This window comes from Leucopleurus acutus, assembly GCF_964270905.1.
Source record: "Leucopleurus acutus genome assembly, chromosome: 1".
NCBI lineage: Eukaryota > Metazoa > Chordata > Mammalia > Artiodactyla > Delphinidae > Leucopleurus > Leucopleurus acutus.
Genome location: NC_139142.1, coordinates 134,735,615 through 134,762,921, shown reverse-complemented (window position 1 = coordinate 134,762,921; position 27,307 = coordinate 134,735,615). Strand labels below are relative to the sequence as shown.

General features: G+C 50.1%; 1 protein-coding gene across 11 annotated transcripts in view; it reads left to right on the top strand.

Annotated features, from left to right (window-relative positions):
* Positions 1–26,063, top strand: part of MEGF11 (multiple EGF like domains 11) — a gene marked incomplete at its 5' end in the record, with an annotated part of 235,928 nt that extends 209,865 nt beyond the window's left edge. For 2 of the 11 annotated variants that reach the window (XM_082844320.1, XM_082844318.1), the window contains 10 exons: positions 514–660; positions 7,992–8,120; positions 8,676–8,804; positions 10,114–10,350; positions 11,883–12,001; positions 14,322–14,388; positions 15,019–15,120; positions 17,619–17,675; positions 25,036–25,242; positions 25,870–26,063. In XM_082844320.1, coding sequence (XP_082700446.1) covers positions 514–660; positions 7,992–8,120; positions 8,676–8,804; positions 10,114–10,350; positions 11,883–12,001; positions 14,322–14,388; positions 15,019–15,120; positions 17,619–17,675; positions 25,036–25,242; positions 25,870–26,030 — 1,355 coding nt within the window. In that variant the 3' untranslated portion in view covers positions 26,031–26,063. Of the gene's footprint in view, positions 1–513; positions 661–1,032; positions 1,168–6,065; positions 6,195–7,370; positions 7,500–7,991; positions 8,121–8,675; positions 8,805–10,113; positions 10,351–11,882; positions 12,002–14,321; positions 14,389–15,018; positions 15,121–17,618; positions 17,676–25,035; positions 25,243–25,869 lie in introns of all 11 variants that reach the window. The other 9 variants (XM_082844311.1, XM_082844315.1, XM_082844314.1 and 6 more) reach the window with 9 other exon arrangements.
* Between the last annotated feature and the right edge of the window lie 1,244 nt (positions 26,064–27,307).

Here is a 27,307-nt window from a genome sequence, read left to right as displayed (position 1 = left end):
TTGGCTAGGGCCCAGCAAGGATCGGTGGCTCCTGGGCTAACGTGGGTGGGCAGGTAACTCACTCCCAGCTCATGTAGCCCCTATAATGGCACTCACTTGCTGCACTAGCCTTGGATTCCAGCTAAGATGTCAAAGACAAAGGAAGCCCTTCATGACCTGATCCCTTCTGATTCCCACAATCTCATCTCTTGCCGTATCCCATCTCCTACTTTATGGTTCAACCACACTATGCTGTTTTATCTTTCAAGGCGTGATTCTCTCTCCTGCCTCCTGCTCTTTGCACATAGGGTTTCCTGTATCTGGTCAATTCCTCCTTGGTCTTTAGGACTCAGTTCAGGCATCGCCTCTTCCTGGAAGCCCTCCCTGACCAGCCAAGCTTCTCTGTTTTTCTCCTCCATATTCCCAGATTTACTGTGTTTGCCTCCACCTCTTCTTACTGCATAGTACCCCCCCCCCATTCTTCCTTTCACCCTCGCCTCTTACCACTGACCTGAGTCTGCCTCTGGCCCACAGGCATCCACTGTGACAGCACGTGTCCGCCCGGTCGCTGGGGCCCCAACTGCTCCGTGTCCTGCAGCTGCGAGAACGGCGGTTCCTGCTCCCCAGAGGATGGGAGCTGCGAGTGTGCCCCGGGCTTCCGAGGATCCTTATGCCAGAGAAGTAAGGCTGAGACCCTACCCCTCAGACCTCGGACAGCTCATCCTCCCCAGCCTTCCCAGCTGGAACTAGGACTGGCCTGAGAGGCTGGGCTTACACAGTCAGTCCCCATCAAGTCCCTCCCTCTAATCCCCTTTCTCCTGGCCCTGACTTTTCTGTCCCCAAGTTCAGGGCCTAGCCTGGCTCCCCAGTAGAAACAGGACCAGACCACAACTCCTCTCTGTAGAAAGGGACGGGCCCTCCCAGGTGTGGGGCAGACGCGACTCTCCCCATGCTTCTGAGAAGCCTCTCTTCATCGCTGTGTGGGACTGGACAAGTAGCCAGGCTGGCTGGGGCCCCTTGGGCTGCTGACCACCCTCTCCCCTTCACCCCCAGTCTGCGCCCCCGGGTTCTATGGCCACAGCTGCGCCCAGCCGTGCCCCCTCTGCGTGCACAGCAGCGGGCCCTGCCATCACGCCAGCGGCATCTGTGAGTGCCTCCCCGGATTCTCCGGAACCCTCTGCAACCAAGGTACTGTTTCCAGGGGGAAGGTGTGTGGACCAGCGAGACGAGGAGTCCCAGGAGGGAAGTAGCAGGGAAGGAAGGTTCAGGATTCTCATCATACTCTGTGGAGGCAGCTCCTTGGCTCTTCAGGGCTTAGACCTACCTTAATAAGAATTGGACACACCACGGGGTGTGAGACAAAGCCATGATGCAGTTGCAGGAACAGGCTCAGAGAGGTTAAATGACTTCTCCATGGTCTCACAGCTAGAAGCGGCAGAGCTGAGAAACAAATTCTGACTCCAAAGCCCAGTCTAAGCAGATAAAAATTGAAACAAGCGTAGATGAGGTCCACATATGAAGTGACCCCAAATGGCTTGTGCTGAGTGCCAAGTGGGAAAGGCAGAGAACACTGTGGGAGCTCAGAGGAGACAGTTCTGGCTTCGCTGGAGATGGCAACTTCCCAGCCCTTCTCCCCTCACACTCAGGCCAACACTAATCCCTCACCACACGCTTTCCTGTCTCAGCTGCAGAATCCACAGCACCAACTCCAGCCAACTCTTCCACTCAACGGGAGTTGAAAAGGGAGATAAAGCTTATTGAATTGGTGTGCTGCTAAACTGGCTCTCTGGGGGGGGGGGGGGGGGGGGGGGGAAGCCCTAATCTGTATCATTTGCAAATTTCCATGCTGTAGATATTCCCACCATGGCTGATTCTAAGGTACCGGTTTAACACCGGTCGTGAAATTCCCGAATATTTAATAGCCAGTGTGAAGGTAGAAGCTGGCTCCGTTGCACACCATTGCTTGCTGCTGTCCCTGGCTTAGTTAGGCCAAGGCAGGGTGGATTTGGGGGACGGCTCCGTGCCGTGTAGGACTTCAGCTGGGCCTTAGCCTAAAAGGCAGAGATGGAAGAAAGGCATTGTGGGTAGAGGAACCAATCTGGGCAAAGCACAGAGGCGTGCATATGCGACTATCCAGCCATAGGGAATGGCAGGAGGATGCAGGGGCTGTGGACGGCAAAGGGGACTGAGAAGGTAGTCTGGGGACTCCTGGAAAGTTTTGAAGACAAGGTTGCAGAATTTGTACTTTAACCTGTAAGGAGCCGAAAGGATCTTAGTCTAAGGTAAACTTAGAGCTAAAAGCAACTTCAAGGTCATCTGTGAGAGTCTCATCTGGCCTCTGCTTAAATACTTCCTTTGAGAGCTCACTGCCTCCCAGGGGACTGGATTCTTTTGATGAATAATGACCACTGAGCTCGGCTATTTTTCTAAGTGTGTGGGCCATTAATATGTATGAGTGGAAAGTTAACTCCGTGATGCTTTGAGGTCATGAGAAGTTTGGACCCCAGGGAAACATACGTGACAGTTTCATTTGCTTGCAGTCCTCCTAGGGCAGTTTAATCATAACCTGACGTGTCGAGGTTTACTTATTAAACATCGGAGACCCAGCTGTCAATACAGATAGGCCAGGTCTAAATTAGGACCTAAGCAGCCCGAGGAGTAACTCTCACATCCTGCAATGTCTGATTTATCGCCCGCTGGCCTAATGAGTATTTTCCACACATAGATCTAACAGAGTTTGCTATTAATGGCAACTGCCCCGGTTAAGTCTCAAACCTTGTAAAAAATTGAACTGACGCTTTCTAATGACTGGCTTTCCAGCGAGTTACAAATTACAGACACTGCTTATGCAGAATCATTAAACATAGATTAAATACAACCAGATGTTTTCTTTTCACCAGTCCCCCTTCTCTCCACCACACCTCTCTTTGCCTCACTCTTGATTCAGCTAAGAAGTTAACCAATTAATGTATTAGACTGATCACATTAGCAGCTCTGTGGGTGAATTTGTCAGCCTTGCATATGTGAGAAAGACTTCAAAGATAAGACTTGTTAGAGAAGTCTTGTTAGAGAAGCTCAGAGTTGGTTTTAGGATGGGTGTCAGTGGAGCATCTCTGGCACCCGGCTCCCCACAGAGGGCCAGGACTAGGGGATGGGTTCCCCACATCATGTACCTCCCAGAGGCAGGGAAGAGCATGCTGGATGACCTGCTTTTCAGGAAGCCAAAGCTGGAGGCTGAGCTGCAAACAGGTGAGATGCATGTCATCCTCCTGGCAGTGGACCTGCCCTGGAAGGAGCTAAGGTTTTTGCTAGGGAAGAGCACAGGGCCCAAATCAGCCATCGTGCCCATAACCATTAACTAGAGCCCAAGGCCAGTGGGTGAGGGTTATCAGTCCCATTTCAAAGATGAGGAAACAGAGACTGAGAGGGGTGATGTGGTTTGCTCCGAGGTACTTAGCCAGTGAGTGGCAGAGCTTCCTGGCTGTGTGACCTTGGGCAAGTTACTTAACCCCTCAGTCCCTCAGTTTCCTCATCTGTAGAGTTAGTAATAATGAACATATGTAATAATGAGAGTATTACAAGGTTAATTGAACTAATATTTGTGAAGCATTCTGAACAGTGGTACATAAAAGTGCCACAGAAGTGTCTGTTGAATACATAAATAAAACTAGTACCCAAACCCAAGGCTTTGGGCTAGAGAGCCTGGTATTGTTTGTCTCAATTGCTAATCATGTCCAGGAGAGGCACAGAGTGGCCACAGATCCAGGTGCCCACCATCCAGTTGGGGAAGGGCTGACAATATGAGGCAGTGTGGCCTAAGGGAGGGGTGCCAGCCCAAATTTCAAGAGATGTGGGCCTGGGGAAGTTGCTTTTCTTTAAGAATCAACACCTTCCCCTGATGCTCAGTGTGGCTCAGCCAAATGAGGGCCTCAGGGATTCAAGGACTTCCTCCCCCATAACAGGGATGCAAGGAGGCCATCTTGGAGGGTGTAGGGCCAGCTGGAACTGGGTTTTGAGGGGAGCGTGTCAAACTGAGAGGAGCTCGAAGGGACAGGGGTCACTGATTCCAGCAGAACCCACTGGAACGTCACTGCTCCTGGGGCCAGTTTTGGCCATTTGGGGAATAGTTCCTGAGTGTTTGTTGTATGCCATGCACTGTGCTGGGCACTCAGACACAACAAAGAACAAGAGAGCCAAGTTCCCTGCCCTCATAAAGCCTGCAGTCCAGAGGGGAAAATTCTGAGCTCAGCCTTTCCCAGCAGAACTTGGGGGCTGGGGTGGGGGGAGAAGGGGCAGCAGTTTATTTCCACATATTCAGCCACCGTGCCTTGAGCACCTGTTGTTTTTCCAGGCATTGTGGGTGTACAGACACGGGTGGAACCCAGGCCTGGCCTGAAACGGCTCACAAGCCACAGTAACAGAAGACCAGGGAAGAAACTAATAGAGGGTCCTAGAAGCTCAAACAGGGACATAGCCTCCCAGAACAGAGAAGCGGGGTGAATCTGTTAGGATTAAGGTCAGCTATAAGTAACATAAAAACCCAAAATAACTGACTTGAAGATGACAAGCTTTGTGTCCCTCACACATTTACAAAAAAACCAAAAAGATAAAAAGAAAAGCAAAGATCCAGAAGTAGGCCACTAGGGAGTGGTAGGGTAGCTTACATAGATGTCAGGGACCCAGACTCCTTCTATCTTGTTGTTCTGCCATCCTCAGCACATGGCTTCCACCTCTGAGGAAAGGTAGCTGCTTGAGCTCCAGCTATCTTACCCACAATTCTCATCCATAATCCACATTATTCTTCAACAGGAAGGATGAATGGGCACATAAAGACACGCATTTCCACTTACCATTGGTCAGAATGTAGTCACGTGGTCATACCTTGCTGTGCAGGTGGACATACGCCCAGTTAAAACTACTTCTAAGGAAGAAGAGAATTGATATTGAAGGACTAGCTGTCTACTACAGAGGGATCATCGGGGAGGTGGTCCTTAAGATGTGTCTTGTAGGCAGGGTAGGATTTCCACAGCTGGGCATGAGGGTCAGGGAAATTCTGGGAGGGAACAGCTGGAGTGAAAGCACAGAGGAGGAAAGGCATGGGGTGCTATTTGGAAAGTGGTGTGTGGTCCAATGTCTGGGTGATGAGGTATGTTTAAGTGCTGATCTCTAGGATCTAGGTTTTATTCTGGGGCACTAGGGTGCCACTGAGGATGTTTGAGCAGGGCATAGGAGTGCCATGAAGAGAGCTGTGCTTTAGAGAGCTCAGGCTGTAGGAAGCAGGTGGAGGATGAATTGAGAGGGAATTGAGAGGGAGGTGCTCGGTGAACACTCATATCTAGTCCTCAAGGAGCTTGCAGCTTTGTTGAGGAAACCAGCCCTTCCTCCAGGAGCCAAGGAATGACTCCTCCAGGAGGGGCCGGGATCAAAATCCTACAAAGGACTCAAGGTGGAAATGCCATGGGAGCTCAGTGGAAAAGAGCACCTTGTGGACCCAGGAGGGCTCTCCTGGGGAGGAGGCTGAACTGAGGCTCAAGGAACAGGTTGGATTTGGAGAGACAGGAAACAGGGGGACAGGGATAGACATTCGGGGCCGGACCTCCAGCCATCTAACTGCAGACAGACCTGCCACCCTGCATTTGTCCCTCTCCTTCCAGCTATAAACATTCCCTGCCCTCGCAGTTGTGAGATCAGTGATGCTGACACAAGTGTGGTAATGGAAAGCAGAAGGCTTCGGGGCAGTGCAGGGACCACTGGACTGAGTGCAGAGCTGGGATTCCCAGCCTCACCACTTCTGTCTGTGAGACCTAAGTCAAGTGATTCTACCCCTATGGGCCTCAGTTGGTTCCTGTCAGAGGGAATCATTACTAGAGGCTCCCGAAGAATGCAGCTGTGGACACAAGAGGGGGAACTCATTGATGTGGTAATGGAGAAGGGTGATGGGGGTGCTGAGGTGGGCAGTTCCCACCCAGATCCGTGACCCCAGGTGGCCATGGCTGTGGCCTGGGAACTTCTGGGGGTGTAGCTGTGGGTGGTGGTCTGAGGAGTACAAGTGGGAGGGCAGGTGCCAGGCTGTCCTGTGCCCACAGTGTGTGCTGGAGGGCACTTTGGGCAGGACTGTGCCCAGCTCTGCTCCTGCGCCAACAACGGGACCTGCAGCCCCATCGATGGCTCCTGTCAGTGCTTCCCTGGATGGATTGGCAAGGACTGCTCACAGGGTAAGCTGCTGCCCTCTGGGAATGCTCCCCCCGGAATGCCCCCGACCATGGTCAGGCCCAGAAACACCCACTCCCTGCCCAGAACCTCTCTGCCCCTGGCGCTTCTACCTCCCAGGGCTGAAATCTCCTGCAGATAGGAATGTCCACCTGAGTCCCATATAGTCTCTATAGCTAACGTGATGGATTACTAGGATTGATCACTAGCATTATTAACTGTTAGTATTAAAGATATGGGCGTTATTCGTAGTATCATTAATACTATGAACGCTGAGTATTAATACTCCTAGCATCTGATCAAGGAGTAGCCCCTAAGTTTGGATGGGGAGGAAGAGGGAGTAGGGAAGTGAGGGGAGGCCCGGGCAGTTGCCTCACAAGGGTGTCCTCTGGGTGGCTCACGTGACTGATGTCCTGGGCATCATAGGCCTGGGCAGAGCATTGTAGGGGCTGTTCCTATAAGGTGAACCCAATCTGATACAGAGGTAACAGGGACCCCCAATCTAAAGGCAGAGACTCAGCCTCTGCCCTGTGGAGTCCTTGGCTGATGGGTGAGACCCAGCCAGTACCCCTAGAACGGTCCCAGTTAAGATGCCCTGGCCCAGGACTTCCCTGGTGGTCCAGTGGTTAAGATGCTGCACTTCCACTGCAGGGGGCAAGGGTTTGATCCCTGGTCAGGGAACTAGGATCCTGCATGCCAGGCAGTGGCCAAAACAAACAAAAAAACTGGCCTGAAGGCATTTCCGTTCTGATGAAGGAGACATCCCTGCTATCCTCCGGGAGCTCATTAGCTCCCTGAGAAGAAATAAGTCCCTACCCTGGGAAAGTCCCCCCCCCCCAACCATCCTCATGGGGAAGTTAGTACACACAGTATTCACACTGTAAACCGCAGTGTTTACAGTTTACCACACGCTCCAAATCACAGTCATTCCCCTAAGAGGGAAGGTTCAGAAGCCCTCAGAACTGGGAGGGTGGGCAGAGAATCCGGGCTTAATGGGAATCCTGGGTGACTGGGTCAAGAGGTGAGTGGAGGAATTCTGGGAACAGTGGTTAAGCCCCGTGAAAGCCAGGAAATGCCACCCGGGGGCATCCTGGCTGACATGCACTCCCCCTTCCTCTCCCTCCCTCTCCGTCTGCCCCTCTCTGCCTGGCCCTCACCCTCGGCATCCCACCCACGCCCAGCTTGCCCACCTGGGTTCTGGGGCCCCGCCTGCTTCCACACATGCAGCTGCCACAACGGGGCGAGCTGTAGCGCCGAGGATGGGGCCTGCCACTGCACCCCAGGTTGGACCGGACTCTTCTGCACGCAGCGTAAGCCCCGCCTCCCAGCCTCCCAGCCATTTGGAATCCCATGCTGCGGCCTGCTGGCTGCCGTGGGCATCGTCTGGACATGCAGTGGAGGGAGGGAGTAGGCAGGCCCCAGGGCTCGGAGCTATCCACCCCCACCACCCACCCCTGGGGTTAAAGAGTCTGGCCGGACTCAGGGGGTTGAGGCGCCCAAAGTCCTGGAAGGCCAGAGCTATCGGGTACCCCAGCAATCACCAAGACCAGACCCTCCTTGGACAGGGGGCCCAGCGTGGGGAGGAGCAGCCTGTGGTTGCACAGCAAAGAGACATCAGCCTGGCCTCTGGTTCCAAGGTACCCTTGTCCAAAGAACTCCCTGCCTCTTCGGCGTGAGGGTTCCGCGCGTGGAGCGTGCAGGGTGTCGCTAGTCCTCACCCCATGCTCAGAGAAAGAAGGGGCAGGAGGCAGGTTTGGTCCCAACTGCACCTCAGCGGTTGCCCCCGCCCTGTTTCTCTTCAGGCTGCCCAGCAGCGTTTTATGGGAAGGACTGCGGGTATGTGTGCCAGTGTCAGAATGGTGCCAGCTGTGACCACATCAGCGGCAAGTGTACCTGCCGCACGGGCTTCACCGGGCGACACTGTGAGCAGAGTAAGCTGTCCCGACCCTGGTGTCAATGCCAGGCCTCAGCCTCCTGCAGGGGAAGCCTCCCGCTTTGAGGTCCACCCATCAGGGCCCTGCACCGCCTGCTCCCTTGACTTTTGGAGCAACTCCCAAGGAGAAAACCTGAAGGTTGGGCCTACGTTGGCTTAAGAGTTTCTTCCTTCAGTGGGGGTGGGGATGGGGCATGTGGAGGCAGAGCAGAGCCTTTGCTGGGGGAGGAGCTTAGCGAGAGTAGAGGGAGGCAGATCTTGTTTGATTGATCTTTGAAGCCCCTGTGGCACCCGGCTCAGGGCCTGACACACGGAAGATGCTGTGTAAATATGGACCAGGTGAGGAGGAGGTAGGGGTGGGTGTCCCCCCACTCAGGGTTATAGGTGTTCTGTCTAGCCCCAAGTAGCAAACCAAAGCACATCAGGAGCTACAGAGAAAGAGGCTTCGCTCTGTGAGGCAGAACTAATCCTCACAGCTGCCCACATAAGGGATGGGAGGGGTGGAGAGTGGGCGTACCTCACGGTCGACTCCGATTCTCTTCATGCTACACAGGATGTGCCCCAGGAACCTTTGGCTATGGGTGTCAGCAGCTGTGTGAGTGCATGAACAATGCCACCTGTGACCATGTCACAGGCACCTGCTATTGCAGCTCTGGATTCAAAGGGATCAGGTGTGACCAAGGTAATACACAGATGGCAGAGTCCCCGGGGAAGGGGGCATAGAAAGGGCCCCATGGGGCAGGCTCTAGGGAGTAGCCAGTGGGACTGACTGAATTTTATAAGGACACTCTGTGACTTCCTTTTATTCACATTGGGAGGAGAGTGGGAGTGGAATGGGGAGGCGGGGGCTGAGGAGGGGGAGGCTCCAGGCACTGGAAAGGCAGATGGAGAAGGCGGCCTCTCAGGCACCACTTCCCTCTGCTCATCCTTGGCAAGTTTTGTGAGCCAAGGATGACGGCAAGCCAGTGCTGTGGAAGGGTCAGCAGACCGAGTCGGAAGATCTGCCATTACCTGCTAGGTGTCCTTGGGCCGGTCATTTCCTTTTGCTGGGTCTGTTACTCCACATGTGGAAAGACACAAGGTTCTGCTGAGAGCCAAGGAGCCCAAAGGGGCCCAACCTTGGCTCCAGGTCTATAGTCAGACAAGACCCCATAGTGCTGTTGTGAAGACCAAGTTAACATAATGTGAGTAAAGGACTCAGCACAGTGCCTGGCACATCAAGTGAGCACTCGATAAATGGTTTTTGCTGTTGGCTGTAGGAGATAGGGATGAGAATGGGCACCCAAGCGTCCACAGTACAGAAAAGGGGCCAAAAGACATTTCCACTGCATTCTGACGGGGGATGAGGGACAGCCCACACATATATCATCAAGAGGGGTTTTAGGAGCAGCAATCCTGGGCACACTGGTACAGCACTCACAGCTTTCGTTGTCAGTCTCTCATTAGTTCTCACAGTGGGATTGCTGTCCCCATGTTACAAATGAGCAAACTGAGGATTCTGAGTCACACAGTTGGTAGACAGGGAGGGGGTTGAGTCCAGTTTTTCCTGACTCCTGAGAAACCCACTCTACCAGTTACTGGTTGTGTGATCTTGGGCATATTACCTAACCTTTTGGTGACTCGGTTTCTTCATCTGTGAAAGGGAAATAATTAGTCTTTATTTCTTACAGGACTTATAAACAGCTTTTTATAGGGCTGCTGGGAAGATCAAATGAGTTAATATCTGTAACTCATTTTCAGAACAGAGTAAAACACTCAGTAAACATCCATTATTTTGGTTCCCACCTATGATCACATTTGCTCCCTGTCACGACCCTGGGACGCTACCCTTTGTAGACAGTTGAAGACAGACACGTGAGGTTGAAGGGACTGAAGAATAGGGCCAAGACCAGCACCCGGGTCTCCTAACCTTAGGAGTCTAGGCCCCAGGCTGAGGAGATCTGAAGAGCAAGCAGGCCTGCCCCAGGCTCAGCCCCTCCCTCTGTCCGCAGCTGCCCTCATGATGGAGGAGCTAAATCCCTACACCAAGATCAGCCCAGCACTGGGTGCAGAGCGGCACTCGGTGGGTGCTGTCACAGGCATCGTCCTCCTGTTGTTCCTCATTGTGGTGCTGCTGGGCCTGTTCGCCTGGCACCGGCGGCGGCAGAAAGAGAAGGGCCGAGACCTGGCTCCCCGCGTCTCCTACACACCTGCCATGAGGATGACCAGCACTGACTACTCCCTCTCAGGTAAGGGCTATGCCCCCAGCAGCTCCCTCCCGCGCCCCGCCCCCGCATGCACACACACAGGACCCAAGAGGAGCCACACAGTATTCTTGGGGACACCGGGGTTTACCGCTGAAGGTGGGTGGTCGTGCCTGCAGAGTTGTCTTCTGGGGCTGGATGCTCAGGCTCCCCTGCAGAGACAATGGAGGCGAGGAGCTGGAGCTCACTTGGGAAAGGTAGATGGGGCTCCCAGGGGGTGTCATTTCCAGGATGCCCACTCTGAACAGCTACGGTTAGGAGCCTTCTTCCATTTCCCCAGAGCTTCCCCTCCTCCTCACCGGGCTTTAGTCACAAGGGCACCCACACTAAGCAGTAGATTTCCTAAATGCTCCAGGGGAACCTCTCCCCAGCCTGTGCCACCTCAGGAAACCAGCTGTGGGGCCCAATGTCCAAGCCCTGTCCCATTTTTGTTTCCTTGGTGAAGGCCTCAGAGCACCCCTCCCTCCCAGTTCCCAGAGTTAGAAGGGCCCTATTTATACAGTGGAAGGGGACGGGGCCTGACGTGGGGAAGTCTGAAAGTCTGGGCAATGTCCCTCGAATCAGGCCTGCTGGAACCCAGTCTGTTCACAAATGGGGTAACAACTCCAGCAGGCATTTATCTGGGAGTCTGGACTGCTGCCTTAGAAATAAGAACAGCTTTTTGCTTCATATTTCATTAAACAGAAGAGGTCAAAATGCTCTAAAATTGCCCACAGCCTGAGCCACAGGAGGGTAGGCCTGTCAGGGTATGCACAAGGATGACAGCTCTCTCCAGCTGGCTCCATAACTCATGGCTGACCTGCAGCCTCCTGGACCTTGGACTGACTTAGAAAACCAAGATCATGTCGGCCTGCTGACATGTCATTCCTGCTAATTCCATTGCCTGCTATTTGCCCAGCTCCGTGCTAGGCGCTGCAGGAGAGCCAGGAGCGGCCCAGGTGCAGACCCTACCTTGAGGAAGTTCCTGGCCTACATGCTGCCCTGGGTTTCAGCCAAAGTAGATATCCCCTGATGAAATCCCAAAGCTCATAGGGAGGATTTGGGGATTTTCTTCTATGACTATAGTAAGCAAGGTTGGCTAGGTTTTCCCATGCCATTCCACTGCAATCTGCAGGAGGGCAAGGCTAAGGTCAGGAGAAGTGGGGTGCTCTTTACAGCCTCACTACTGGGATCTGACCCTGGGGGAGGCAGGGGAGGGTCAGCATAGCCCTACATAGTGACTCAGGGATATCTGAGACTGTCAAATTAACGCTTCTCACGCTGGTGCCACCCTCCACACTGGCAAGCCTAACCTGCAACCTGCAAGCTGCACGGAGGGCCACCGCAAGGAAAGGGGCAAATCAGGCTCTACACATTTCTAGGGGAGTAGTAGATGCCAGGAAGCTTGGGGGCTGGGAGACTTGACTGTCTCTCTTTGCAGAGCACTTTCAAGGCAGCCCAGCCCAAGCATTAGTTTACGGGTGTCTCATGCCAGGGCCAGGGATGTGATGGCATGTGGCACCTTGTTCTCTTCCCAGATTTGTCTCAAAGTAGCAGCCATGCCCAGTGCTTTTCCAATTCCAGCTACCACGCACTGGCGTGCGGGGGGCCTAACACCAACCAGGCCAGCACTCTGGACAGGAACAGCCCCACCAAGGTACCGGGCCCCTAACTCCCCAGCCCCCATCCACTGTCTACGCACTGAGCCCTCACCTCTGCCTGGGAAGAAACTGCACCACCACCAGCCCGCCCAGGGTCTGTGTGGAACCAACTGCCAATACAATACACATTGCCCTGTGATGCCATGTAAACACTCTGTGAAGCACGTAAGAGGAGGCCACCAGGTTATATGGAGCCAACAAGTGCCATGTAACCAGGACACGTCACATGTAACCAACTCACAGCATCACTCGATATAACGTACACCCCCATACCCTGTGTGTAACCGGTGGGTACCAAGTCATGTGATCATCAAGTAATCATGTGTAGCCTTGTCACACATAACCATGTAACCACTTTTGCCTCATGTTAACACATATAATCAAAACACTACAGAATTAATCACTACAATATATAACCAGCACCATGTGTGCAGCCAGCACATTATAGAGTAACTACTATTACTTAGGTACCACCTTACATACTACATGTTATCAGGACACACCCACAACCATTTGTTGCTATCAGAACCGTCACAAGGGACATGGAACCCAAACATCAGCCACAGCCAAGTGTTCCCACTGTAACTCACTGTTAATGTGAGTCCTGCAGGCCTTCAAGGTCAGGTGTGTACCACCCTGGACAGGGCCTTTCCTCACAGCTCCCAGCATAACCCTGGCTGATGGCAAGACGTCCTCGTACAATCACAGGCCCTTGGGCAAGGATGTCTCAGCACACATGTGTAGTGAGCACCCCCTGGTGTGCCAGGATCCATAGTGGGCAGATGAGAGGTTCAGAAATGAGGGACAGCCCCAAGGACCACAAGGTCAACGGGCTCATGCTGCATACCTGCGTGCACACACACACACACTATGGCAGGACCATGGGGGGCTGGGTGGCAAAACCCCATCCTGGGCCAGGAACATGGCCAGGAGCAGTTTTCATCCTCTATAAGGTCTGTGCCTTATAGAGCTCTAGGGATCTAGGGATCCTTTCTCCCCATCTGCCCCACAGAAAATGTCCACCAGTCCACGGACCATGGCTGCTGCCACAGCCCTGGTAGCAATGCACCCTGAGCCCCCTAGCAACAATGACACAGACCCCATATAGCCCCAGGAGCCACCCCTGTCAAGCCAGCACCCAAAGGCCCTCTTCAGGGGCTCTCAGCCTCAGTTTTCCAATAGAATGGCAGTGCTGCAAGCAGGGGTACCTCGAGGTCTGTATGAAAGCCTGTGGCCGTCAGCCCCACACCCAGCTTCACAGCTTTAGGCTGATCTGAGGAGCCAAGGGAAGGGAATCCAGGAGCTTCCCAGCAGGAGGTCCTTGATTAACTACAGCCACATTATCAAGGCTACAGCAGGTTAGAGGCAAAGGACGCCAGGGGTGAGAGACAAAGTCCCTTGTGGCCATGTCATTCTTGGTCTCACGCTGACAGGGAAGCACCAGCCACCCTCTGTCACTCAGTAAGGGGGTGGAGTTACTACAGAGTAGCCCACTTGGTGACCCTCTGGCTCATTTCACCCCAGGGGCCCAAAGTAGTTCTGTGTGGTCAGGGACCCCTCAGCCTGGCAAATTTTTAGCGAGGGCAGGCAGCTGTGATGACATGGAAAGGACATGGGTCTGGGAGCTGAGACCTGAGTTGTAGACCCAGCTCTGTCACTGCCTGTGTGTGTGACCATGAGCGGGGCCCACAAGCAGGACTCAGGTCCCCAGCTGTGAAATGAGAACAACCATCCTTGCCTCATATGAAGGGCAGCTGTGAGATCGCAGGAAGAGGAAGGGTTGCGCCATAAGGCCAACCTACCCTGAAGCTTTCTTGGTCACATGAAAGGAAGATTCTCACACTCAGCCCAGGTCAGGTGGCAGAGGTGACAGTGATGTTGCAGGCAGCCTCGGCACCCGGCTCTGTGCTGGAGATGGCCTCGTGTTGCAGCCGAGACGCTGCCAACACCCCTTTCTCCTACAGCTCAGCCCCATCCAGCTGACCTGCTTTCCCTGTCAGGGCCAGCTTGGCTCAGGCCAGTTCTTGGCTCTCAAGAGGCCCTGCCCTTTGCTCCCCTGTGTCCCAGGGGCCCAAGAGCCTTACAGCTTCAGCCAGACTGCTTAGATGGGGGTATATGTTCTGTTCCCACTGGCCTCAGCCACACCACGGTGGCGTATCATAGAACACCTAACTCTCCCTTTCCCTCAACGACCTAGCACCTAGGTGGGTCAGGGTCATCACAGGGGTGGGTGCATGAGGGTGGGCAAAAGCAAAGGCTGGGCAGGGGCATCTCAAGGGCACTAGATAGTAACTCGCTCTCCTACTTTCCAAACAGCTCAGTAACAAGTCCCTTGACAGAGACATGGCAGGCTGGACCCCCTACAGCTATGTGAACGTGTTAGGTCAGTAGTGGTTTGAGTCTGGTCCCCTGCCATCACATCCCACCCTCTTCTCCTTCTCCCATATTGACAGGGGCCCATCCCAGCTCCCTGGGAGAGTTAGTAGATAAATCTTAAGCATGGTTTCCCCCAGGGTGAAGGGGTGTGGGGAGGAAACCCAAGCCCCTATTTCAGCTCTTATAAGCAAATGAAGTCCAAGAGCCCTTTCATTCCTATGTTAGGGGATAGGGAGAGAGTGGCTATGACCCAGGGACCACAAGGGAGAAAGCTAGGGCCCAGATGTGGGGATTCAGGTTGGAAGCAAAAGATGCACTCACCATCTGGGAAAGGGACCCCTGCCTGAGCCAGGCCCCACCAAGGTGCCCCTTTCAAGGGCTTATTCCCTCTGCCCCACTGCCCTGGCAGACACCAATTCCTATGGGGGTGCGGGTGAGGGGTGGGGAGTGAGGGGTAGCAAGGCCAGTGGCCTCAGCTCTAGCAAATCCCTCTGGCCCTGCTGGCTCTAGCGCCTTTGGATGCTACACATGGAAGCCCTCATTCCTTCCAACCTGCCCCACCCTGACCCTCATCCCCCAACCCCTGCCATACCAGGGCCCTGGGAATAATGCCTCCTCCCTGTCATCCTCTCACTAGACTCCCATTTCCAGATCAGTGCCCTGGAGGCCAGGTACCCGCCCGAGGACTTCTACATTGAACTTAGACACCTCAGCCGCCCCGCTGAGCTACACTCACCAGGTTAGACTCCCAGCCCTACCCTCTATCCCCTGGACCCCTGAGGTTGTCATACCAGACCAGACCCAGCACCTACCCTAATCCCCACTCCTATCCTTTAACTTACCCCCATGGTCCCAGAACTCTCCCTGCTGAGCCCCTTCCCTCTGACATAATTAATCTACAAGCCCGATTCCCTATCTGAAGAAGGAAGCCTGTCTGGATCCCCCCAGTCGCCCCTTCTCCTCCTATCATGGTCAGTGGATATGGACAAACTGCAAGTAGTATTAGGTGAAGGGAACACAACATAACCGCACTCCCTGCAGACCACAGAATACAACCCAAAACCACTGAGAAGCGACTTGGAGATGGTGACATCTTTGGGATTCTTTGGGCCCGTGGATGTGAATGACGGAGAGTTGGTTCTCTGGCCAAAAAGCCCAATGTCCCTCAGAGAGAGACCCCAGACTGGTTCTCCCAGATCATAGGGTAGGGTGGTCCAGTAGGGATCTAGAGAGGTTGAGGCAGGATGTGTCAACCAACATCCTCTGTGCTCATATATTAGGCTCAAACCTGGTAGCTTGGGAAAGATGCAAAAAAGAGACTTGGAAAATCAGTCCTGCTATGGGAGGATGTGAGGTAGGAGTTACAGAAGTAGGTGCAATGAATAAACAGAGAATTTGGCCTCCCTACAAAGTAGTCCTGCCCTAGATGGCACACTGGACAACCTGGGCCTGAATTCAGGCTCTAGCTGGTTTCTAGAGCTCAAGTGAAATGCAGCTCTACCAACCCCTGCAGGTCTCTGAGGCCAGTAGCAGTAAGAAGAGCAAAGGTTCTAAATCCATCTACCTGTTAAGTAGGCATGGGCTTCACATACCCTGGGCTTATACCCAGGAGGCTGTGCTCCTGGCTGTGAGCCCCCTAAGCAGTGCTCAGGACATTCAATAACCCCACCAAATACAACCCCCCGACACACACACTACCACCACCCTGCACCTCTCTCCATTTGGGAGCATCCTCTGGGCTCAGCCCAGATTTCTCCCTCCAACCACTGTAGCCAGAGCCACCACACGCTGTCATTTTTTCGCTTACACTGAGGCAGGCTGGTGGCCAATGGGAGAGAATACATGAGAACATCTGAGCTCTAGGCAGAACTCAACTTCTCACTTGTCGGTGTGATCTCAGACAAGTCACTGCCCTTCTTTGAGCCTGTTTCCTGTTCTCTAAAAAGGGAAAAAGTTAACAGCCTAGCCTCCCTCCCTCAGGGAGGGCAAAAGCCCTGGTCTAGAATAAAGTGCTGAACTGACACCAGTGATACAGACTGTTACAGTCATGCTTCTGAAGGGCACAGGTACCTACAGGCCCTTTGGAGAATAGCAAACTTGAGAAAAACTTGGATCTGATTCTGCTCTATCACTGAGCAATGTGTGGAAGGAAGGGAGATAGGAGTAGGCTCCTGCAATTTCAACTAGGGACCTCTATATGGAAGAGGTATGGGGACGTATCTAAAGAGCCATGGGTTGGTCTTCAGTGTCAACAACTGGGGAGAGTCAAGTGCAGTCAAACTGTATTTTAGTAAGCACTTGCTGCATGCCTTGCCTGATATGGCATTCTCAGTTAAAAGCTGAAAATAATGGCTTCGTGAGCCCAAGTCATCACTGTCCCAAATTTAAAGTATCACATAATTTCTTTTCTGGGATCACCAGTAGCAAAGAACCAGAGCTTGGTCGCTGAAGCTTTGTGTCCTTCCTGCCTCTGGCTGGGGCTCAGAACCATGCATTGTGGGAGCCTAGGATAAACTGTGACAGCCAAAAGGGAAAAAAGAAATCCTTGGGACTGAAAAACACTGGTAGTATTGTTCAAATACAACTCTCAATTATGTGCAAATGGTCCACCCAAAAAAAGTGGGGCAGGGGGAGGGGGACTAAGCCAGCTGACTATGTAAGGGAATGACTATACATCCTGTAGAGATGACCAATGAAGAACCTCAGCTACCTGTTCACCTCCCTCTGGCTCCCCTCAGTCGAGCTTTGGATCCGGAAGGGGAGAGGGAAGACCAGAGCTACAAGGTGAGAAACAGTCTTCACCCCCTCTCCGAAGTCCAACAGAACTGGGACTGGGAATGTCATACACCCTTCCCCCAAGCTAAGAACTGGTTCTGATTCATTCCTTATCCTATACTTTTGGAGACTGAAACTTCACCTACAGTGACTGTAGGTGGCATCAGAACTGCCTTTGATCACCTCCTGGAAGACATTCCCCTCAGAGTGAAGGTTAAAGAGCAGTAGTGCTAAATATGCCAGGGGGTGCTGTAGCTCATCATTTATGCTTTAGGAGCTTTTAAAGAATTCCTGTATGGTCAAGATGATTTAGAGTAGATCAAACCCAGAATAATTTTCTAGCACTAAAGAACTATTTATTTTCTGGGTAGAAAAGAAAACAAACAAACAAAAGAACTCATGCAGTCTAGGTAAACCTCATTCACCCCTATATTTTTCTTTCCTTTTACTGTTTTTATGCAGGTGCTTGTGGAATGGATAGACGTCAGAACACATACATTATGGACAAAGGCTTCAAAGGTACAGTATCTAATCCTGACGTCCCATTAGAAAGGGCTTAGCAAGAAAAAGAGTGCAGATCTGAAATGGCCAGTTCTACCAGGTACAAACTGCGCATCTCTTCCCCCACCCCCCCAAAAAATGTTAAAGACCACAGGACCTGGGGCTGCTGGGTAGCTCTGCCCAGGAGGAGCAATCATAATAATAATGATTTCATCTTTTGATTTCAGTTGCACCTGCTTAGGAAACGCTTATGGGTTTTTTATAGATGCCAACTAAATGTCTTCGGAAATGTAGAACGTCATTATCCAACCCATTAGTACAAGTTAAATTGATTATAAAATCTGAAATAAAGTCAACCTACCTGCCCCAGAGGCCTCCTGTCATTGCGCTGGTAAGGAATGCCACCCTGCACCTTCTGGCTTTCTGGGGCACAAGGAATGAAAATAATACCTAGTGTTAATATTGTACGGCACTCCACCCTCACGAGATCTCTGCCCCAGACAAGAGAGAAGCCAGGACTAATCCCTAACACATAGGAACTGCAAGTTGGATCATCCTTCTAGGAAGTATACAGGTGAAGCCAAATATGAAAGGTCAGGTCCTGCCCCAGGCTTAGGGCCTAGGTTTAAATAACAGAAATGTGTGAAACAGGTGGCTTTGAAATTGTCACTTATTAACTATGACCAACCACCGTAAGGCACAGTTTTCTCAAATTGCAAGGTTGGGATAAGTATGCCTGTCCTATGATCTAACAAGGTTATCCTGAGTATCTAATAAAAAACACAGATCAGGGCTTCCCTGGTGGCGCAGTGGTTGAGAGTCCGCCTGCCGATGCGGGGGACGTGGGTTCGTGCCCTGGTCCGGGAAGATCCCACATGCTGCGGAGCGGCTGGGCCCGTGAGCCATGGCCGCTGAGCCTGCGCGTCCGGAGCCTGTGCTCCGCAACGGGAGAGGCCACAACGGTGAGAGGCCCAAGTACCGCAAAAAAAAAAAAAACACAGATCAGAAGTGTTTCTGCATATTGTAACGGGTTATACTAATGTAGTAGAGTTGTCCTTTTGTCTCTGAGGACTATTTAAGAGTCTCAGCCAAACTGAAAGAGATATGACTTACAGCAACGATCCCAGTGGATATCCTAAACCTAGCTGTGTACCAGAATCACCTGGAAAGCTTGTTAAAAATACATATGTTCACCCCCCAACTCCCCAAGATTCTGATGCCATAGATCTAGAGTGGGACCTTTTGTGACAAATGCCTCAGGGCATCCTTATGTAGCGTATCACCTAACACTTACAAACCCCTAAGTCTAGACTGACTCAGATTTCCCAGATTACCCTTCTGGTCTTTCAGACTTAGCCTTAGGTACACCTGAGACACCACTTTCCTAACCAAGGAGAGCTAGTCGTCTTCAACCTTTGGTGGGGTGGGTATTAGAAGTGGGGTGAGAAAAAAAAAGTGGGGTGAGCTAGGGGTGGATGGTGGTGAGAATTGCGTTCTGAACAACAGAGCAGGAAGGACAAGTCTCCACCAGCACGTGTTAGGATGTGCACAGCCCAAGAGAACGATCTGAGGACAGAAGGTCACCACCCATAGGTCACTATGCCCTTGGGATCATCATTCTGGCAATTTTTTGTTAGTTTTGACTTAAACCACCCAAATGAAAGGAAGCGCCATTACAGTAGATGAAGCTAAACAATAGAAAACAAAACTATACTGTCTTATCACTGTGACCTGGGACCTCAGTTTCTTTCTCAAGGAGGAATGGGGACTGGACAGAAACATCTCTAAGGACCTTTACAGCTCTGAGAATATGCATGACTCAAGCATGAATGAATTCAGACAGGCCCAGACACCTCAATAAATGAGCACACAACTTCCCTATGCACTTCATTGTCCTACGCATTGTGATTATAGTAGTTACTCGCAGCCATAAATGTAAAACAAAGTTAAGGACTCAGCCATGGCGTCATTCATTCCTGTTTTGTGGGATCATATATCTGAGTGTCTGAGTGCAGGAGAGACTTGGAAGCTAGCAGCCAGGTTTCATTTCACCACTCTGGCTATAATTATCCTTTAAATTGGAGAGAAAAGATGGCTATGTAGGCAAATGTACCAACAGGTGTTTGTTAGGGACCAGAACAAGAGGAAAATGGAACATCACAGTTAAGAGCTTTACAGAAATACTTATCAAAGACACGGAAATAAACCCCACTAACTGGCTGAACTCCCCAGATAAACATATAATAAACTAGTTTGTACCAGGAATGGAATTATTTCCTAAAACTACTGGCCCAAACCAAATTATAACCACTAAGAGTTAAGATAAAGAGTCTTAGGGCTTCCCTGGTGGCGCAGTGATTGAGAGTCCGCCTGCCGATACAGGGGACACGGGTTCGTGCCCCGGTCTGGGAAGATCCCACATGCCGTGGAGGGGCTGGGCCCGTGAGCCATGGCCGCTGAGCCTGCGCGTCCGGAGCCTGTGCTCCGCAATGGGAGAGGCCACAACAGTTAGAGGCCCGTGTACCGCAAAAAAAAAACCAAAAAACAAAACAAAACAAAAGAGTCTTAGTGTTCTCTGAACTCAGTGGGAAAGAGCCCTGGCCTGGGAGTTAAACGATATGGGTTCTAAGGGGAATTCCCTGGTGGTCCAGTGGTTAGGACTTGGCGCTTTTACTGCTGGGGCCCGGGTTCAATCCCTGGTCGGAGAACTAAGATCCTGCAAGCTGCACGGTGCAGCCAAACAAAAATTAAAAAAACAAAAAAACAAAAAAAAAAAAACGGGCTTCCCTGGTGGCGCAGTGGCTGAGAGTCCACCTGCCGATGCAGGGGACACGGGTTCGTGCCCCGGTCCGGGAGTATCCCACATGCCGCGGAGCAGCTGGGCCCGTGAGCCATGGCCACTAAGCCTGCGCGTCCGGAGCCTGTGCTCCGCAACGGGAGAGGCCACAACAGTGAGAGGCCCGCGTACCGCCAAAAAAAAAAAAAAAAATTGGGTTCTAGTCCTGGTTCTTGCTGTGTGGCACTGATTAGATCACAGTGTTGTTTTCTGAGTCTTGGTTTCTTCCTCTATTAGAAGGACAGGGTTGGGGATCCCCTGGTGGCGCAGTAATTAAGAATCCGCCTGCCAACGCCAGGGGCATGGGTTCGATCCCTGGTCTGGGAAGATCCCACATGCCTCAGAGCAACTAAGCCTGTGTGCCACAACTACTGAGCCTGCGCTCTAGAGCCTGTGCTCCGCAACAAGAGAAGCCACCGCAATGAGAAGCCCGCGCACCGCAACAAAGAGTAGCCTCCACTCACCACAACTAGAGAAAAGCCCGCGCGCAGCAAAGACCCCACACAGCCATAAATAAATAAATTTATAAAAAAAAAAAAAGACAGGGTTGTGCAAGCACTATCTCTAAAGCCCTTTCCAGCTCTAAGCATCTAATCCAGTCAATGCTCCCTTTCCCGTTACTTACTAACTAAAGACCTCCACTCACTGTCATCTGGAGGTTGCGCGAGATCACTCATACCGCTGTGCTAACCCCATTTTACCTCTAAACACCTTTCCATCTCTCCTTCCCCTGCTCCCCTCTCAGCAAAATTATTCCGCAACAAACTGCCTCATGTCAACACTTATCTGTCAGGCATTTCAAAGTGCTATAGAAGAATCCTCCCCACTACTCTCCATCACCTTAATGATCCTGAAATCCTGGATCCCACTGTTGCTGCCCCTTTCCCCACCTGTATGCTCCTTGCTAATCCAACCTCCAAGTCTCTCCTTGCAATAACCTTGGCTTCCCAGGTAGTCAGGAGCCCACCGACATCCTGAAAACTTTTTTCAGCCAGTGTGGGAGAAAAGGCATTGTGGCCTTCTAATAGTAGTAGTAGGCTGAGAAGACAAGAGATGGACGTTCAGTGCCTAGGTTTTCCCCAACAGTGAAATATTGGCCTTAAGTAGATGATAGTGTGAACCTGAAGGCTGGGATAAGTTCAAATCCTACTCACAAGATGGCCTTGGAAAATCATTTCCCCTCTCTCGATTTGTTACTTCCTTTATAAAATGAAGATGTTTCAATTAGTTCATTTCAGAGGCCCCTTCTGCCTCTGATAGTTATGTGGCTGTATGTGATTTGGGGAAGGTAGGAACTATATGAGAACGAATGCCAGGACATTATAGGGCTAAACCTTCAGCCTTGATGCTAATTACAGGCCTTAAAGGAGCGACTCCCCAGAGCTTGGAGAGCCTTGGTTGATGTCTCCCCTTTCTTTGCAACATGCCCAAAGTGCAAAGACTGGTATAGAGGTGGGGCTATAAAAAGATGAGGAAGTGTCCTAGAGCAGCTGGTTATTCTTCCCCTTACCATGCCCTCCCTCAGAGCAGGCAGGTGGATGACTCAGCTGGAGAAAAGAGTAGGTTCCTGAAGTATAGTTTTCCAGCTGGCCCTGCCCTTCCCCTCCCTCCTCAGAAACAGAATCCAGTTTATTCCATAATTCAACACCCTCCTACCACCACCTCCAAACACACACACGCACACACACACTCTTCTCCATCCCCTTTGGCTTTACCTCTGGCCCCTTTATGGATGATACATCTGCTCCCTGAGACTCACCCCATTCCCACAAACCCCAATTTCTCTTTTATCTATTTAGATGCATCCCCTGCTACAGAGCAAACAATTTATTTCCCCAAACTTGAAAGCAGCCGACTTTTCTGGTGGAAATAAGAGGGCCACTACTGGTTGGCTGAGGCTCTGTTAGGCATTGAGCTAGAGCTTCAAGCCTCTCCCACTGCCCTAATAATCAGTCATGGGACGTCCACAAAAAGAGCTTGGCCTTTCTCAGCTGAACTTGGCCCCACAGATAAAAGGCTTTCCTTGTTCAGGGTAAGGTGAAGCTGTTGCAGATAGTTTGCATTTAGGATATAGGACAGGCGTACAGGGTAACAAAATATGAGGGGAAAACACCTTGATTGGGTATCAGAGCAGGGAGGGGTTGTCCTAACTTAACTACTTACTAACATTAGGCAAACTTTATGAGCTTTAGTTTCCTCATTTCTAAAGTAGTAATACTAGTCCTTCCTGCCTGGCCCCCTGCACAGATGTAACAAGTGTCAGTGATCTAACTGGAGTCAGTGAAGACCAGCTACATGTGCTATAAAGCGAGCTAACACTAGTCCTCAAATTTTAGAAAATATGCAACTGAGTCAGCTGCCAATCAAAGTAAAACTGATGTGCCTGCGTGGGGAGGAGGGGCGAGGTGTTAGGGGATAGCCCTTCTTTAAGCAGTACTAGTAGTCCTCAGCTTCCACAGGAGCAGCTGAGTCATACTGCCTTACTACTTGGCTGGTAAATTCAGAGAACCCAAAATGGGACCAAGGGGCCAGCTGAGGTTCCTAGACTTAACCCCACTCCCTTGTACTGAGAAACAAAGTATTCACTAGAGGCAATTCCATGTGACTCGGGCAGGTCATGGCCTAGCACCCAGAGCCACCTTTCCCCTATGAGAGCCTCACCAGTAGCTGGGCCAATCCAGCCTCCCTTTAGTCTCTGCTGGGACTGCTCGCTGTCTAGCAAGAATGTTTTCTCCTCCTCTCTAGGGTTCTAGGGTAGAGAGAGGCCACAATCCAAGACAGGACCCAAGACCCACATCTCTCTCTGCCTGGGGGCTAAGCTGTGATACAAAGTGCTCTCAGCCTGGTTCTGGAGCTTGCTCTAATACTGATGAGCAGGGTAACCCTGGGGAAGTCACTATACAAATCTCAGTTTCCTCATAAGCAATAAAGGGGGAGGGGAAATAATAATTACTGCTCTGCCTACACTTTTAGGAACTAATGGGTGAATGTAGTTTTGTACAAGATTGAGGAAATGTTACCTGCTAAAACAAACATAAATAACCCTATACTAACAAAAAAGTAAATCCCCTCCCAACCAGTTACCTGCTGTGGGAGAAAAGACTCCTGTGGTGGCACACATCTCAACTACTTCAGTCACGTGGAGCGCTCTGCTCTCACCGGACCAAGGTACATCCAGTAACCCCTTGAATTACACTACCACTTGCACTTTTTTACATTTTCATTAATTTCACAAGTTGGAGGCAGAAAGCATAGAAAAATAGCAGCCCCAAATGTAAATTGTGGTGGTTCTAGTGAAAGATCATCTGAGAATTTTACCATCTGCTAGCACTTATAGAAATTTAGAGCTGAGAAATAGAGAAATTTCACCATCTGCTACCACTTATAGAAATGTAGACTTCTTAGATCACTCTTGACTACGAAGCCCCTGCAACTCAGTGCTTATTTCTAGATTCCCCTGGCTGGCAGAGCCTCACAGAAGGATGAGGGCCAGAGTTGCCAAATTAGAGAGTCTCCTGCTTTTTCTAGGCAAGTTCTGCCTCATTTGAAACAATCCACAGGAGGCAGTAATCTTCCCCCAAAAGGGAAAATGGCATAGAGGTTGAAAGAAGGGCTCCCGTTTCACTGTGACTCCCAGTCACAAAGAGAACCTTCTTCCTCCAGTGAGCTACAGTTACCTTGCTTCATATTTGGAAACCAGTTTGCATCTTTTGTACCCTAATACACCCTGAAGTCTTGGGGATGATGCACCTGAGAGACTACAGGAGAAGCAGCATGAGTTCTCCTGGTATCAGAGAAAGATACTGCTAAAATAGATTTCAGTTAGCATTCCTGAGAACTGGAGTAACTGACCCCAGAAGATATACTGCAGGCTTACTAGAAAACAGGAACTTTCCAAAGCCTAGCTTGAGACCCAGGTGCTTTTTAAACCTCTATTACACTTCAGTCTGCCCCACCTCTGATCACGAGCTTCTCGAGAGCAGGGATACTACCTGTTTACTGCCTAAAGGTTGCCAAATTGCTGGCACTTGTGCCAAATCACACACCTACTTCTTCTGAACCTAAGCTTAGTCATCAAAAAGAATTCAGAAAAATGATATCACAGAAAATACACAGGCCAAGGAGTCCCAAGGCATGGATTCAAGTACTGGCACTGCCATTCACAAGCCATATGACCTTAGACAAGTCACTTCATCTCACTGGGCCATCATCTCATAAAATACAGTCAACTATCCTTGCAAGATTTTGTAAAAATTAAACAACAGATGTGAAAGCATATTATGAATATCTTGAATTAATCCCTTTCTGGTGCTATACCTGACTACTAAAGCAAAAATGTTCTTATCCCTCCAAAAACATAATTCCTTAGAACTCTGCTTACCTAGAAAAGCACTCCTCAACATATTTAGTAAGTGAATCTTGGATTATCAAAGGTGTTTACAACTTCGCAATCCTGAAAGCACATAAACTGTACTCTGCTTTTGGTATTTAAATTAAGTCATATGTCCTTGCTTGTCCTAAGAAATCTCTCTTGCCTTGCAGATTACATGAAAGAATCCGTATGCAGTTCTAGCACTTGTTCCTTGAATAGCAGTGAAAACCCTTATGCCACAATTAAGGACCTACCCATCCTCACCTGCACGCTTCCAGAAAGCAGCTATGTAGAAATGAAGTCGCCTGTGCACACGGGGTCTTCATACACAGATGTGCCATCCTTGTCGACATCTAATAAAAATATATATGAAGTTGGTAGGTGTCTCAAATAAGTAACTTAGTGAAATCAGGGCATTAGTACAGCATCTGAAGTGAAAACAGCCCTCTCCAGTCCCCGTCTTGAAAATACACCCTTCTTTTGTTGCTTTTTAAGGAATCCAAGGTGAACTGTCTTTCCCAGGACTGCCCTCCTCTCTCATACAAGAAATCAAATTCTTGTGCCAACTCTGCTTTTAAAAAACACTAAGGCTACGTGTGAAGCAGATATATTGGGGGGTGGGGAGTCAATACACACAAACACATACACTTCAACTGATTGTTGACACAAATTCCTGTTTAAAAAAGAAAACAATCAGAACAGACATTTGCAAGTTTCGAAATCACCTTATTCTACTTTTTCCCAGTTTAACCCATGTCCCTGGGCTCACTGATACAACCCCTGACCCCTACTCTAAGTCCCTCTGTTTTGACCAGAGCTTGGGATTCTGATGGCACACTCACTTAGCTTTTCAATCTCTTGAACAAGCCTCAGTCCTAACCTTCATACATTTATCATAAACCCCTGGCTTCTCCCCCGACCAAGTTAAATAGAATTCTCTTCCCCCCAACAAGGCAACCAAAGCTAATCTGTTCTCTGAACTCATTTTTCACTATATTCCTTAGAGCCCACAGTCAGTGTGGTCCAAGAAAGCCGTGGTTGTAACTCCAGCTATATCCAGAATCCATACGACCTACCTAGGAACAGCCATATTCCTGGTCATTATAACCTCCTCCCAGTAAGACAGAGTCCTGCCAATGGGCCGTCCCAGGACAAGCAGTCTTGAGGGTTAAGCCTCTCTCTTGCAGTGCGCTCTGCTGAATGTTCTCTGACTCTCTGAAAGAAGACAATCCCTTGACTTGAAATAATGGTACAGACTGATTCCAGCTGCGTGTCTGTTATAACGTTCACCTGGAACTAAAGAAGAGCTTCCAAGTGGGACTGGGGTAACTGTTCAAAAGGTCCGTTCTCAAAAGCAAATTCTACCGCCCACCCACCCCCAACCCCAAATGCTACGGATTATATAATCTTTTAAAACATTTAAGATAAAGCTACTCATCAACATCAGCTAAATATATACATATTAATATTTATATATTAAATTATCTGAAACATGATGCTTAGAAAGCATGTAGAATAGGTTTTACCAACTTTCCTAGGAGTAAAGGGGACTGGGGAGGAGAGGGGATTACTTTAAAGCACCTGAAATGTATATGTGCTTTTGGTTCCTGTTACCATCACTTATCTGTTTTATTACCTAAGATAATTAGTACATGGACACAAACTATGCTAGTATCAATCCTAAAGTACCTGTACATATATGTCAGGTCAATCAAATTATAACTGCCAAGATTACAGAGTTTAGTATACAGTCTAATGCTGACAACTTCAATTTTTTAAAATAAGACTTTAATGAATACAAATTAACTTTCCCTCTTCTGCCCCTGCTGGTAGTAGGAGGAAAAAAAAGTTTCCAAAGTGCAACAGCCTCTTTCAGTCAAACAATGATTTCTAGGCCAGCTTTACAAAATCTTGCCAATTCAAAGTTCAAGAACATTGCAAGCCAGTCCTGGCCTTGTCATATCTCCTGAGTCCATCCAACACCTCAGTTATTCCATGTGAAATGGAACTCTGAGATGATGCCTTTAAGCAAGCAGTCATAGACTGGTAAGAATTAAACATCCCTAAAAATGGTTATTCGGCCTCCCGAATTTATTTGGTTGGCATTCCTTGACTCAGAAGAGTCCATGCTGTCAAGCATATCTTCATAAATCTTGAGCTTGATGTAGTATGGAACCTAAAATTGTAGAGGAAATTAGACAAAAGTGGATATAGGAAGTTTAAGTTGTTTTAAGTACATTATGCTTTTTGATGGAACTAAATGAAATGATCAAAGAATGGACTGTAATCAATTGCTGTAACATGATGTAAAAACTTAACATATAAGTATATGAAGTACTTCTACCTTCTAAGCACCACCTACTGACATGGCCAAAAATGTATTACAATGAGCTAATGCTCCAGATCCCAGCATTCAGGTGTATCTATACTTCCACTCTAATG